The sequence below is a fragment of the Suricata suricatta genome, chromosome 8 (assembly GCF_006229205.1).
Source record: "Suricata suricatta isolate VVHF042 chromosome 8, meerkat_22Aug2017_6uvM2_HiC, whole genome shotgun sequence".
Taxonomy (NCBI): domain Eukaryota; kingdom Metazoa; phylum Chordata; class Mammalia; order Carnivora; family Herpestidae; genus Suricata; species Suricata suricatta.
In genome coordinates, this window is record NC_043707.1 from 31,142,442 (window position 1) to 31,156,833 (window position 14,392).

Here is a 14,392-nt window from a genome sequence, read left to right on the forward strand (position 1 = left end):
TGAGAAATAAGGCAGACTGTTATTTCCGAAGTCTTTCTTTTCTCTCCCCTACAGTCTGAATGTGTTACCTTTCCAGTGGGGGTCTCTCCACACAGCTCCTGTCTCCCTCTTGACTTGAATACTCCCGCCCCCCCCACCTCTGGCTGTACTGTCCTAGAGTTTCCTGCTGTGCTGGGGTCTGGAAAGGTAGAAAGTCAGTGTTGGAAATGCCTTTGTGACCCCCAGAGGGGACATGTAGTCCCAGGTGAGTCCAGGTGAGTTTTACCAGGTGTCAGGCAGGCAGGGCTGGGTCTGGGCTGACAACCCAGGGGGTGTTTATCCTTCCATCCTTCATGTGAAATTTGTAAAGTGGCAGCACAGCCCAAGTTCTTGAAACTGCTAACTCTTCACAGGTCTCCAATCTTAGGTACCGTGAGAACTCACATTGGCCTCAAGCACCTGCCTTAGCTTGAGCCCTTCCTACCCTAATTCTATCAGTTCTTGCCCTTTCCTCTAGCTCTGCTAATGTTCTGATCTCTGCCCCTACCCTTCAAGGAGGCCTGTGCTATCTGAAAGTGAGAAACTTGGCTTTGAGTGCCCATCTGGGATTTGAAGAGTCACACGCCAGCTCTGCAGCTGATGCTTCATGCCTGCGTCTGCCTCTTGTCACCGAGCACAGCTCACTCCTCTTCATCCTTCTTCAACACCTAAAACTACTTATTTTTCTTTAAAAAAATAAAAAATATATTTTCTGATTTCAAAATCAAGAAAAATACAAGCAATACAAATTTTTATTAAAAATTTTTTTAATGTTTTATTTATTTTTAAGAGAGAGAGAGAGACAGCATGAGCAGGGAAGGGTCAGAGAGAGAGGGAGACACAGAATCTGAAGTGGGCTCGAGGCTCTGAGCTGTCAGAACAGAGCCCAACGTGGAGCTCGACCCCACGAACTGGGAGATCATGATCTGAGCCGAAGACGGACGCTCAACCAACTGAGCCACTCAGGCACCCCCAATTTTTTTTTTTTTATGTTTATTTTTGAGAGAGAGAGAGAAGTGAGCGGGAGAGGGGCAGAGAAAGAGGGAGACACAGAATCCGAAGCAGGCTCTGAGCTGTCAGCACAGAGCCCTATGTGGGGCTTGATCCCACGAACCGTGAGATAATGACCTGAGCCAAAATCACGAGTCCATCACATAACCGGCTGAGCTACCCAGGTACCCTAAAAATAAAATCTTGAAAAAAAAGAGGGACGCCTGGGTGGCTCAGTTGGTTGAGCGTCTAACTTCGGCTCAGGTCATGATCTCATGGTTTGTGGGTTTGAACCCCATGTTGAGCTCTGTGCTGACAGCTCAGAGCCTGGAGCCTGCTTCAGATTCTGTCTCCCTCTCTCTTTGATCCTCCCCTGCTTGTGCTGTCTCTCTCTCTCTCAAAAATAAATAAAAAACATAAAAAAAAGAAATCTTTTCCCAGTTTAATGTTTGTAGTTTGGATTTGCCAGACAGAAGTTTTAGTTGAGAATGTGATCGAACTTAAAAGTCTTTCAGTCTGTTTCTGTTTTTCATGTCATTTTAGAAAGACCTCCTCTATCCTAAGGTTATAAGAATGTTCACCTACTTTTTGCTTTTAATGTTTTGTTTTTACATTTAAATCTTTTGGCATAATGAATGAAATAGAAATCTAGCTTTTCCACATTCTCCCTTGAGTAGCTAATTGCTCAAGAAACAACCAGTAGGGACACCTGGGGGGCTCAGTCAGTTGGGCAGTTGACTTCAGCTCAGGTTATGATGTCACAGTTCGTGGGTTCAAGCCCCATGTCAGGCTGTGCTGACAGCTCAGAGCCTGGAGCCTGCTTCAGATTCTGTGTCTTCCTCTCTCAAAAATAAATAAACATTTAAAAATTAAAAAAGAAAACAACAACCCCTGAATAATTTCCCCCCATCATTAAAATACCGCCTTTATCATATACATCCTAAATCCTCATGGGCATTTGGAACTATTTCTGGACTCTTCTGATGGGTGTGCCAATCCTGTGCCAATCCTAGTACACTGTGCTTTTATTTCAACTTTTAATATTTGGTAGGCCAGGTTCCCTGTTACTTATCTGTTTCAGAACGTTCCAGTGTTTCTCATTATCATTCTGGATGAACTTTTGCATTATTTTGTCAAGTTTTCCAACTTACCCTTTTGGAATTTAGACACTGTATCAAATTTATGGGTTTAGGGAAAACTGACATCTTTTATATTACGGTCTTTTCATGCTCTGCTTATGCAAATATTTCTGGTTTAAGTAACTCAAAGGACTTTAGTTTTATTTACTAAAATTTTTTTAATGATTATTTATTTTTGAGAGAGAGAGACAGAGTGCAAATGGGGCAGGGGCAGAGAAAGAGGGAGACACAGAATTTGAAGCAGACTCCAGGCTCTGAGCTAGCTGTCAGCACAGAGCCCGATATGGGGCTCAAACTTACAAACCATGAGATCATGAGCTGAGCTGAAGTCAGACGCCTAACTGACTGAGACACTCAGCCACCCAGGACTTTAGTTTTATTCGTTAATCAAATATAAGTCCTATACATTTCTTATTAAAGTTACTCCAGAATACTTTATGATTTTGGTTGCTCTTATAAGCAAGATATGTACTTCCATTAATTTTCTAACTAATTACTTAAAAGATATCAAGGGGTTCCTGGTGTCTCAGTCGGTTGAGCGTACAACCCTTGATTTCAGCTCAGGTTGTGGTCCCAGGGCCATGGGATTGAGCCCTGTCTCAGGCTGCACTCCATGATGAGTACAGAGACTGCTTGGGATTCTCTTTCTCTCTCTCTCTCTCCCTTTCCCTCTGTCCTGGCTTGCCCTCTCTAAGATTAAAAAAAATGTTTTTTAAGGTATTGGAAATCGTGACATTTCTGTCAACATGGATGCGCTTCGAGGACGTTAGTCAGACAGAAAGGCAAATACTCCATGATCTCACTTATATGTTGAATCTAAAACAACAGCAACAACAAAACTCACAGACATAGAGAACAGATTGCCAGAGGTGGTGGTTGGCTGGGTGGGCAAAATGAATGAAGATAGTTAACGAGTACAAACTTCCAGGTGTGAGGTAAGTCCTGGAGTTGCGACTTACAGCATAGCGACCACAGTTAACAAGCCGACATTGTATATTTCCACGTTGCTAAGAGGGTCAGTCTTAAAAGTTCTCATCGCAAGAAAAAAAGTGTGTGTTGTGATGCAGGAGGTTAACTACACTTACTGTGATGATCGTTTCACAATATATACCTATATCAAATCATTATGTTGGACACCTGAAACTCATACAATGTTATATGTCTATATATCTCAACTTAGAAAATAAATAAAAATGTAAAAAACTATTGCCTATTCATATTTTCTTCTTAATGCATATCTTCATCCACACTCTCCCATATAAAACTCAGTCTTGGCCCTAAGTATTCTTTCTATATATTTTTTTAACTTTTTAAATGTTTTTTATTTATTTTTGAGAGACAGTGAGAGCAGGGGAGGGTCAGAGAGAGAGGGAGATACAGAATCCAAAGCAGGCTCCAGGCTCTGAGCTAGCTGTCAGTACAGAACCCAATGTGGGGCTTGAACCCATGAACGGTGAGATCAAGACCTGAGCTGAAGCCGGACGCTTAACCAACTGAGCCACCCAGGCACCCTTATTTCTATATTGATGATTCCTAATATCCACAGTTTTCTCATCTCTCCCAAACTATTGTCATTTCATCCTTAACTTGGTGTTTCCCAAATTCCAAAATTTCTCATACTGCCGTCATAATTTTCCATACTCTGTATATCACACCTGTACCATTATTTGACATTCTTCTTTAAACCAACTGAGAAATAAATTTAGCCTTATCTTGTGCAACAATACCCATGGAATAACAAATACTTTGATGTGCTGGTTATTATTTCTCTAATAGGAATGAAAATAAACAGAAAACTATTAAAACTTTTTTAAAAAAATGTTCTTCTTGGGGCACCTGGCTGGCTTAGTCTGTAGAGCATGAGACTCTTGATATCGGGGTTGTGAGTTCGAGCCCCACACTGGGTGTAGAAATTACTTAAAAATAAAGTTTTTTTTTTTAAAGAAAAAAAGTGTTCCTCTTCAGATTGCTTAAAAACATCTCTTGTTCCATCCACCACCCTTTTTGAAACTCTGGTCTAGCTGGTAACAAACCTTTCAGCCTGGATATTAAGCATTGCTTCCAATTTGAGATTCTTCCCTAAAAAGAATCTTGCTTTGCTCTGTCAAGGTGTTCATTTCCCCAATCATGGGGGTTCCAAACTTGGCCTTCAAGGATCCCCCATTCGGCTTCTTCATTCCCCACCTGAGGCTTTTCTTTCAGCTGCATCGTACGAACTGTCCCTTGCCCTTGATTCTCCCAGACACTTTTTATCCTCTCCCCTGATTGCTTCCTGAGGATGAGCATCTTGCTTTGCTGCCCATCTCTCTGAACCAGCTTGATCATGGTTGACTCACTGCCCTGTGCATTATTTACACACATTGCCTACTCCACTCTCTTACTCTTCTGCAGATAATCATACAGTGACCTTGGGACATTCCCTCCTCCCCTTGCTCATCCAAACCTTACCTGTCCTTTTCGGCTCAGTTTCCAGAAGCCTTAGATTATTCCAGCCCCACCCCCAACCCCCCTCACTGCTGTAGCACTGTCCAGTGTTGCCCCAGGTGCCTCATCCCTCCGGAGTAGACTATAAACTGCTTGAGGGCAAGCTTTAGTCTGAATATTCCTTCTGCATGAGTGTATTGCCAAACAAAAATCAGATGCTGGCTCAGTAAATGTTTGCTGAATCTCGGCAAGGTGGCACTGCCAAAGACTTACCTCAAACACCACCTCTCCCTGTTACTTGCCACAGCCACTCACCCCTCCCTGCACCACCTCCAACTCCCACCAACCACGGGGCAAGAAGGAAAAGAAACAGGTGTAAGAAAAGCAGAGCACACTGAAATAGAAGAAGCCAGTTCTAGATCGTTAGTCTTTTAATATATTATTCTGAAAAGAAAGGAATTAAAAAAAAGTTCTTGACATCTCTTCTGATTTTTTAAAATTTAAATAAATACCCTGCCCACCCCCCACCCGCTAAAATTTCCCTCCTTCCCCATCATCCCGCCCATCCCTGGTACTAGACCCTCACCCCAGAGCTAAATAAGATGCCTGTTTCATAGCAGGCCACACTCACTACCAAATTCCGGCCATTGGTAAGTTCTGTAATGAGTCTGCAGCCCTCAGCTCACCGGAGCCCCTCCCTTCTCTCACTGGCTCCCCACTCCAGACCAATCGCCAGCTTCAGGGTGGGCGTGGACTATGGGGCCTTCAGGCACTGGGGAGAGCGCCAACTTGGTTCCCTTTAATTGCCCACCATTGCCTACTCCCTGCCCAGGAGTAAGTCAGATGGGCCCAGAATTGCCCTCCCAACTAAAATAAATAACGAAATAAATACCCCCTCCCCATTCCCGGCTCTATAAAAGAGCCCCTCTACCTCACACTCTCTAGCCCCGTCCTTCACTGGACCCGCCCCCCTTCCTCACTTCCCTTCCCTCCTCCCCCATGCTGAACTCCGGCTCGGCCTTTGCCCTCTCAGGAGGAGGAGTCCACCTCGCCCAGCTAGGAGAGCAACGGAGGGCCTCACTCCCAACCTCAAAGAAACCCTCCTCCCCCAAATCTCACGGGGTGCGGCTGGCGCCCCAAGCCCGATGGGCCTGGCGGACTCCCCGTCTCCAGGGCTTAGGGTGGAAGGCAAGGGTTCTCCCTGGCTTTCTCTCACCTGGTCCTTCAAGTGTCCCTCTTTCAAGGCAAGTCTCCCGGAGAGCCGGGCACCCCCGCCCTGCTCCCCAGTCTGGTGCCCCGGCCTCCTGGACTCCCGGCCTCCTCAGATGGCAGTGTCCCAGAGGACGGTGTGCTGCCGGCGGCAGGGCGGGGTGCCGGACTTGCGGGGCTCGGGCCCCCGCCGCCAGCTGGGGAGGATGGGCATGCTCTCCTGCTTGCAGAGGCCTCGGTCCGGGCGGTGGCGGGCCTTGATCTCCTTGCACACGCAGCGCTTGCGCTCTATCACCTCCAGGAGCTTGCCATCGCGCTCGCGGGCGGGCTGGGGCGGTAGGGGCAGCGGCAGCGGCAGCGGCAGCGCGGGGTGGGTCTGTGCCCCTTCCTCCCGCCGCCGGCCAGCGACGATGGGAGAAAGGAAAGGGGGGGGTCAAGGACCTCGGAGTGACCAAGTCCTGTCCCCCACTACAAAAACCAATGCCTTCCCCCAAAACAAGTTCATCTCGTGCCCCACAAGACCTCTGTCCTCCCCCACCCCCACGTTGGAGGTGGGGAGTGGGTGACAAGAACCCAGCCCTTGTACCCTTGTGCCCAGGTGCCAGGCTGGGCCTGTCTCACCCTGAGGAATGGGCACCTTTAACAAACTGCCTTCCTGTAGAATGCATTTTTTTAATTGGTCTCCCCCACCCCCCAGAGGAGACACCTTTTCCTGAATGCACAGAGGCCACACTGCAGGCTAGAGGTGGCCCTGCCTGCCTATCTAATACAGTCCCTTCTGGGGATCGCCACCCCCTGCTCCCCACCCCAACTCTCCTTTGGACCTCTATTAGTCTGTGTCAGCCCCAACCTGACGTCCTACTTTTCTTTCTGTACCCAGGCTTTCTTTCCTGCTGCTCCTTCACCAATAAAAGAAAACCCGACTCTGTCCTCCTCCTCACCTGGCTTGGGGTATCCCTAGGCTGGCTGCAGGGCCGGGGCGTGTGGAGCGCGGCCTGCCGGACTCCAGAGGTGGAGGCGGAGCGCCCCAGGCGGTAGCCTCCTGTGAAGTCTGGGGTGGAAAATAAGAAGTGAGGAGGGGTAGGGGCGTCCAGGTTCTTTTCCCGACGTTCCCAGAGGGCAGCCCCTTCCAGGCTGCCCAGGACTCAGCAGACGAGTTAAGGGGATGGACATACAGCGTTAAAACGGAGGGCCCAGGGCACGGACCCAGAGAGGTTTCTCCCATCCAGCCCCATGGTGTCCGGGTGTGGGCAGGGTGTCACCTCCATTGCGGTGGCAGGCAGGAAATGTCTGGCAGGGTATGGGCAGCGCTGTGCGGCTCCCTCCACGGTCCCCTCCATGGTGGATCCTGGCCAGCAGGCCCTCTGCCCCCTGACTCCTCACTGGGATTCCTGAGGCCACAGGGCCCCTGTCCTCACGCTCCACCTTGCCTGGACCCTCGGCACTGCCGTTCCAGGCCCGGGTGCCATCCTCGATCTCTGCTGGGATGGATGACAAGAGGAGCTCAGTGCCTATACATGGGAAGGGTCTTGCTGTCCCCCCAGCAACACACACCATGGCATGCAGGGACCAGAAGTAACTGCCCCTTTGCAAGTCACAGCTGGGGAGGCAGGGACCCCACTTCACACTCCCCAAACACACATGCACACGCACAGGAGGGACCCTGATGCTGCCACTTTCCCTTCCACCCACTGGTACCCTCCCTGGGCTGAGAATCAGATTTTTGCTGTTGTCAAACCGTTTTCTGTGGTCAAAGGGGTCTCCCCTGCCCCAGAGGCCCTCCAGACTGATGGGGCCAGAACGGCCACCACTTGAAACAGAGACCAGGAGCCCTGGTCTTCCCCAGGAGTGTGAGGTGGGGGGGATCCCAAATCCTGAGCCAGGAAGTGGGAAGGGGGAGGTTGTTGGGGGAAGGGTTGAAAGTGAACTAAGCTCAGCTCAGAGAGGAGGCCTGGCAGAGCATTGCGTTGCCAGGCAACAGTAGGGGCCTCCCTCTCCTCTCCCTCCTGTCTGGATGGGTTGCCATGGCAACAGCTGGGAGGCAGCTGTGTTTAGCTCCTAGTGTGCGCACACTCACAAACACACACCCCTGCAGCCTAGCAAAGGGAAGGGCAGGAGTAGAGCGGGACGAGGCAGGAGGAGGCTACTCTCCAGGCCAGATTCTAGCCCCTCCCCATTGCAGATCCTCCTACCCCTCCAGCGCACACTTGGGGAGCCTGTCCCCTCAGTCTCTCGCATGCCCTTATTCTCTGGTCTCCTTTGAAAACTTCCCACTTCAGGACAATGGGTTTTGGCTTCCAAATAAGCCTTCCAATGCTTCCCTGAAATTATCGCAGGCATCCCCAGCCCCCCACCCCCAAATTCCTACCCCTCACTCACTGTCCAGTTCTTTTGCCTTCCTCCCTCCATACAGGACCTTCCTCTGCAGAGCCCAGCCTGCCCCAAATGTTGTGGCGCCCAGCTCCTCTTCTTCCTCCTCTGGTGTCCCTGCACTGGCGATGACATGGGCGCAGGAGATGCTGGTAAAGGCACCCCCATCGGTCCCTTGCTCCTGAAGCTGGATCTTGACCATGGGGGATGGGGCCCCCATTCCACAGCCCTTATTCAGCACCCCCCCAGCCTTGAGGCTCTCATAGGCAGGGGGTCTCTTGAGCCCAGCTGCTGCAGCTGGGTAGGTCCAGAGGGGAGTCAGGGGGCCTGCAGTTGGGTCCGGAAGGCTGTGTGGGGAGGCCAAGCAGCCACGATGGTGGAGAACCCCAGCTGCTGCGCCCATGGCCCCGCTGTGGGGGCTGGACTTCCCAGGCACTGGGGGCCTCGAGCTGGTGCACAGCATCCCGTGGAGGACTGAGATCTCCTTCTCCGTCTTTGGCTCCCCAGCACCCAGGGGTGGACCGGCTGGCAAGACGGAGTGCGTGGTCACCTTGACTGCCGAGTACACCATGGTGTAAGACACAGCCTTGTCCTTGGGGGGGCCAGGGAGCAAGGCGGCCGGGGCAGGAGGGGCTGCCGGCGCCCCTGCCGCCTTGGGGCAGATCATGCTGTGGGAGTTGGGGAGCTCCCGCTCCCCCCGGGGCTGGCCAGAGCCCTGGGGTGGCAACGGTGTTGAGTGGCTGCGGGCCCGGCCCGAGGGTCCCAGCAGCAGCAGGTTGGCAGCAGGAGGCGGAGGCGGCGGGGGAGGCGTCTCCCGCTCCCGGGCAGGCACTTGGGGAGCTGGGGTGGAGCCCGCTGGCTCCTTCGAGTGGCAGAGGACCGGTAGCCTCGAGACCCCATCGCCAGGGGTTCGGGAAGCAGGCTTGGCTTGGGGGAAGGCCAGGAGCGGAGGACGGTGCTGGAGGAGGTTGGGGAAGGGAGGGGGGATTTCACAAGGAGTGGTCTTGGTAGGTGTCCCATCCCTCCTGCTTGGGAGGGCTGAAGCTGGCCGGCGGTGAGTGTGGGGCTGCAGGGCCTGAGGCTGGTGTGCCGAGGAGGTTGCGGTCAATGGAGGGGCCCCATTGGCCCGGCCTTCCCCTGCCTCCTCAGGCAGCGGGTACTTCATCTCTTCATATATAGCCTCGCTCTCCTCTGAGTCTGAATCGGCGCCAGCTGGAGGGGTCGGGCCCCTACCCCCAAGAGGGGGTCCAGTCAGGCCCCCTCCACTTCGCCCTCCTCCCCTGAAGACATCCCCCACCATCTCAATGTACACGGGCTCCTCTTCCTGGGCACCCACCTCAGGGTCCCCAGCTACACAGGACCCCCTACTGAGGCGCTGAAGGGGCAGATTCCCCCCTCGAGGAGAGGGGGCTGGGGGGCAGGACTCATCAAAGGAGACAGAAAGCTGAGTATTGGGGCTTCGCCTGGGCTTCTGCGGAGGAACCTTGCGGCTGGACTCTCGGCCCTCTGGGGTTGGCTTCTGTGAGCCTGGGTAGAATGCAAAAGAGAAAAATAAGTTCTTAGTGGGGGAAGGAGATGGGCAGACCCTTTTCATCTCTTACCCTATCTTCAAGGACTTGTCTGTCTCTTTATTTTCCCCACATTCCTCAACTTAAAGCACATGGGTTCCTTTTTTGCCAGCCAGCCCTATCACCCTTCTGATGAACTCCCCTGAATTTGCGGTTCCCACCCTAAATTCTGTTCCACCCTCATGTCTCTTCAAGGCCACTCCCTTCCCAGGAATGGGCTTTTCAGGGAGCTTCCCCTACCCTTGAATGGTTCATCTCAGACCCTTCCAAAAAGAAACACCCCCCCCCTCACTCCCTCTGAGAATGGAACCTTCCATTTCCTGGGTTTTTCCCTGAATGAACCCTCCCCTGTAGGCCTCTCTTGCCTGGAATGGATTCTCCCAGCTCCTGGGGGTGGGGGTTTGAGGTGGGAGGGTTGGGGGTATCTCACCTGCTTTCTTGCCAGGGGGCATCTCTGCCCCTGACCCTGCCATGCTGAGCTTGGTGCTGGGATGTCTCCGTGGCTTGGCAGGGGGTCTTCGGGCACTGCTGTCCTCTGTGAGACCACCACCTCCCCCACCAGGTCCACCCCCAACACTGTCCATGCTGCCCACTGAATGGCAAGAGAGTGAGCGTGGGGCCATGGCGCTGCGGCAGGGGTGGGGGGTGTGCTCCTGGGAGGCTGGCATTGTCATGAAGCCCATCCTGAGGGAGCGGCGCAGCGAGGCGATGTCCCGCACACGGACCCCAGGCCCCGGGCCGGCCCCGGGCCCTGTGGGGCCTGCAGGGGCCACCTCCTTACTGGAGCTGGGGAGAGAAAGCCAAGATGAAACAAAGGTTGGGCCTCAGGCCTGGGCCTCCCCCTCCTCTACCCTAAGAGGGGTGTGCAACTCTGTGGCCTCCAAGGAGGAGGAGGAGGAGGAGGAGGCCTGGGGTGGGGATGGGAGGCTACCCGAAGGTCCAGGGCACTAAACTAGAAACTTGAGGCAGGATCCCTAGGCTTTAAAAAAGACAAGGAAATTGGGGAGGACAGGAGAGCAAGGACGAGAGAGGGGATGAGTATGTGTGCAGGGGAGTATGGCTGGAGCTGTCTGATCCCAGCCTGGGCATATCTGGCACACGCACTCGCGTGGACGGCTTCATGCACAGGTAGAGAGATGCACACACAGGCGGCACAGCCCCATCTGTCACATACACCTGCCACCACGGCCCTGCTCCTCCCAAGCTCATGCTGGCCCACACCTGGCCTCAGGCCTCCCATCATGTCCGGCTACCGCGGCCTGGGCCCCCACACCACACCGCGCCTCCATTCCCAGATGAGGGCCGTACAGCCGCATCGTCAAAACAGCCTCCTCCTGCTGATTCTTTTCCTCCCTTCCCCTCTCTCTTCCTCTCCCTCGGTGCTGTCTTTTCTGTCAACCTCCCAGGCTCACCCTCATTCCCTTTCACTGTCCCTGAGCTTCTGTGTGAGTGAAGGGAGGGGCGGCAGGCAGGGAAGAGGGGAGAGCCACTGTGGGGTGGGCTCTCATTAAGGCCCTGTCTACTAACCCTTCATTAGGGAGAGATCACTGCAGTCATAGCTCTGATTAATCTAATTAACAACAAGAATTAAACTCCACAGTTTCAAGGAGGGAGAAGGGAGCAGGGAGGTGGCTCTGACTCAGGCTCCAAGAAGCTATGCAGTCAATGGGAATGAAGAGAGAGGGGAGCGAGAGGGGAGAGGCCAGGATCCAGGTCCCTGGGAGGGCAAGGAGAGAGGGCAAGCAGGGAGAGGTCCCCAGCCCTGGCTCTTCTGCAGGGCCCAGCCTTCATGTCTCCCAACACACACACACACACACACACACACACACACACACACACACACACACTCCTGTCGCTAGGCCCCTCACCTTCCCCAGCAGAGGAGGCTGGGAGGGGGCCAAATGGATCTTCTCTGGTGCCCCTCAAATGACCCTGTCCCTGGACCATGAGGGTAGCAGGGCCTGCCCCTACCAAGGTCAGGTGACAGGGGCGCCTGGAGCCAGCCCCACATTGACAGAAAGGAGGAGACTACAGGCCAGAGGTGAGTCAGGAAGGAGTGACTCGGGCTTCCAGGGGTGGGGAAGAGCCAACAGGGTGCTCCAGAGGCGGAAGCCCCCCACGAAGCCAGGACAAGGGCTGGAGCCAGGAGACAGGAGCAGGGTGGGGACAGGGTGTATGCAATTCCAGCAATTCTGCACTGAGCATAGACTCTAAGATCAGACTCATGACCAGGCTGTTGGAGCCAGGAAGGGCAGAGGGATGTGGCCCAGCCACCGGGGAAGCAGAGGTGTGGGACACCCCTGAGGGCAATCTGGGACCGCAGCCTTACCTCCTCTTGGCCTCCTCCTCCTTGTGCTGCCTCCACTCCAGCTTGGTTTTTCGGTAGAGGAGGTTCATGTCGTGGGGCAGGAGGTGGGGGCTGGGGGGCCCTGCTCAGCGCCACCAGGCCCGGGGGGCGGCCCTCCCTGGGTCCCGGATCCACTTGGTGGAGATGGGAAAGAAAAAAAGGAAGATGTGGGGTGGGTGTGGGCCGGGAATGAATGAGAAGAGAGAGAGGAAGAGAGAGAAAGAGAGAGAGAGAAGCAGAGATGTGACTTGGGTCCTCAGAGAGTGGAAAATAGATGGAAGCACAGAAACCCAACACTGCCTCTAGGACCCATAGACAGACAGACATAGAAGGACATGTGTACCCAGTCACACACCCTGACAAAGGTGTCCAGAGCCACAAACACACATCCTGGAGCGATGAGCTCTACAGATTCCCATCCTGTAAATACGTCTCGATCTACCACACAGACAGGCCCCACAAATATACAGCAGCCCCACAGCCACACAAACACACATTCAGCCACACAAACCACCAGGCCACAGAACCCGTATCTACAAACAGAGGACCAGACACATAGATCAGCAGGGGTAAACACAACCTAGGATCAGGCAGACACACACAGACATAAACACCCCCGACACACCCACAGCAAACACAGACCTCCAGACACACAGATCAGCTACACAGAACCGGACATACCTACAGACAAGGAGTTATGCTGGGGCCTATTTGCGTAGGTTGCACCCCACTGGGGAATGGGGAGACAGAATCCCCACCCCTCTTGGGCCCTGAGACAGGGGGTGTCATGAGGGCAGGGTGAGGATCCTGGGGAAGGGGAGGGGGCACTCCAAGTTGGGTATCTACAATACTACCCAAACACCTATTTCCATTCCCTGCGGGCAGTTCCCCCTTCCAGTCCTCTGCCTGGGCCCGGGCCTCAGTCCACCCCTATTCCTGTAACCCTGGCCCCTCGGTGACCGTCTCCACCTCTCTCCATGATGAGCCAAATCACCTTCTTCCTTCTCCAGGATCTGGGAGGCTTCCGGCTTTCCTCTTCCAGTCCCTGCCCTCAATCCCACCCCGGGGGTCTCCAGTCTGCTCCCATAGCTCCCTTCTGAGCTGCGGCCTCCATACCTGCTTTGGTTTCCCTCCCCCCAAACACAGTCTCCTTTTCGCCATCGGCCTCACCTCTGCTCCTAGGCGCCCCTCCTCACTGCCGTCCTCTCCCTTCCCTGTTTGTTACAAACCTGGCGGCTTCATTCCCCTCTCCATCCAAGGGCCCCAGGTTCCCAGGCACCCCTCCCCTTCCCCTTGTCCTGCTATCCTGGGTTTCTCCGTCTCTCGCCCCGCCAATCCTCACTACTCCCTGTCCCCCCATCAAACCTCCCCGCACGAAGGCTCCCCAATTTCCACATCACCGTACCTGGCCTGCCGGACGCCGGCCCCCCCATACCGGGCTCCGCCCGGAGCAGGAGGAGGGAGGAGGAGAGACAGAGAGAGACCGGGGGGAGCCGAGCAGGGCCCTGCCGCAGAGACAGCCCCGCCTCCGGGTCCGCCCCCAGACCCGCCCCCGGCCCCAAACCCACCCTTCCACACCCTCCAAGGACCGAGTGGGAGCGGCCGCGCCGCGCTGCGCCGCCTGGCTCGGGTGGGAGGCCCGGGAGGACGCTGACCCCGCGGAGCCTGCGGGGGGACTCGGAGGGAGGTTGCGGGGCGCGGGGGACCTGGCGCCGCCCCGCCCCCGCTTTGAGGCAACGGCTCTTCGTAGCCCCTCGGCCCCTGCCCCGTTGGGCGGTGTTCGGTTCTGTATCCGAGGCCCCGGCGGAGCGAAGTGGGGCGCAGCGCGTAGCGGCGCCCCCCGGTGGCAGCCCGGGTCCTGCACCCCCGCGCGTACCCCGTGCGCGCCCGGCGCTTCCCGGTGCGGACCCCGCGTCGGGCCTGGGCGAGGCTGCGGCTGCGGGGCCCTGAGTGCAGTGAGGCCACGAGGCCGGCAGGGGGTGCCGCTTTCCGGGCGGAGGGGCTCGGAGAGTCGCGAGCCCTACCCTCGGCGTCTCTGCCCGGCAGGGGGCGGGCTCCCTCGGCTGCGCCCCATCTTCCTGCTGCCCCCCAAGTGCGGGAGGGCACCGGAACCGACTCTTTTGCACCTGGTCGCCTATCCCTGTAGCCTCCCGGGCGCCCGGACCTCATTTCACCGCCTGGGCTCAAAGGCTTCTGCCATATCGCCCCCGCGGCCCAAGTAGTCTTTCCAGTAACCTTTGACTCCGCGGTGGCGCCCGCCACACCTTGGGTGCTCCCAGGGTCTACCTCTGCTTGGGACTACCAGAGCAGTGGTTCAGGTGCGGTCG

The 14,392-nt window shown here is 55.1% G+C and overlaps 1 protein-coding gene across 2 annotated transcripts; it reads right to left on the reverse strand.

Moving 5' to 3' along the window:
- Positions 1-5,106: 5,106 nt before the first annotated feature.
- Positions 5,107-13,588, reverse strand: NYAP1 (neuronal tyrosine phosphorylated phosphoinositide-3-kinase adaptor 1). 2 transcript variants are annotated; one of them, XM_029949641.1, is made up of 7 exons: positions 13,471-13,588; positions 12,048-12,199; positions 10,149-10,504; positions 8,160-9,677; positions 7,043-7,258; positions 6,722-6,831; positions 5,107-6,156 (listed from the first exon to the last, which is right to left on the reverse strand). In XM_029949641.1, the coding sequence occupies exons 2-7, from the start codon at positions 12,113-12,115 to the stop codon at positions 5,893-5,895; spliced, it is 2,532 nt and encodes an 843-aa protein (XP_029805501.1). In that variant the 5' UTR covers positions 12,116-12,199; positions 13,471-13,588; the 3' UTR covers positions 5,107-5,892. The 2 variants fall into 2 exon arrangements, with proteins under 2 accessions (XP_029805501.1, XP_029805500.1); XM_029949640.1 differs by having other exon boundaries at positions 7,043-7,261.
- Positions 13,589-14,392: the final 804 nt, after the last annotated feature.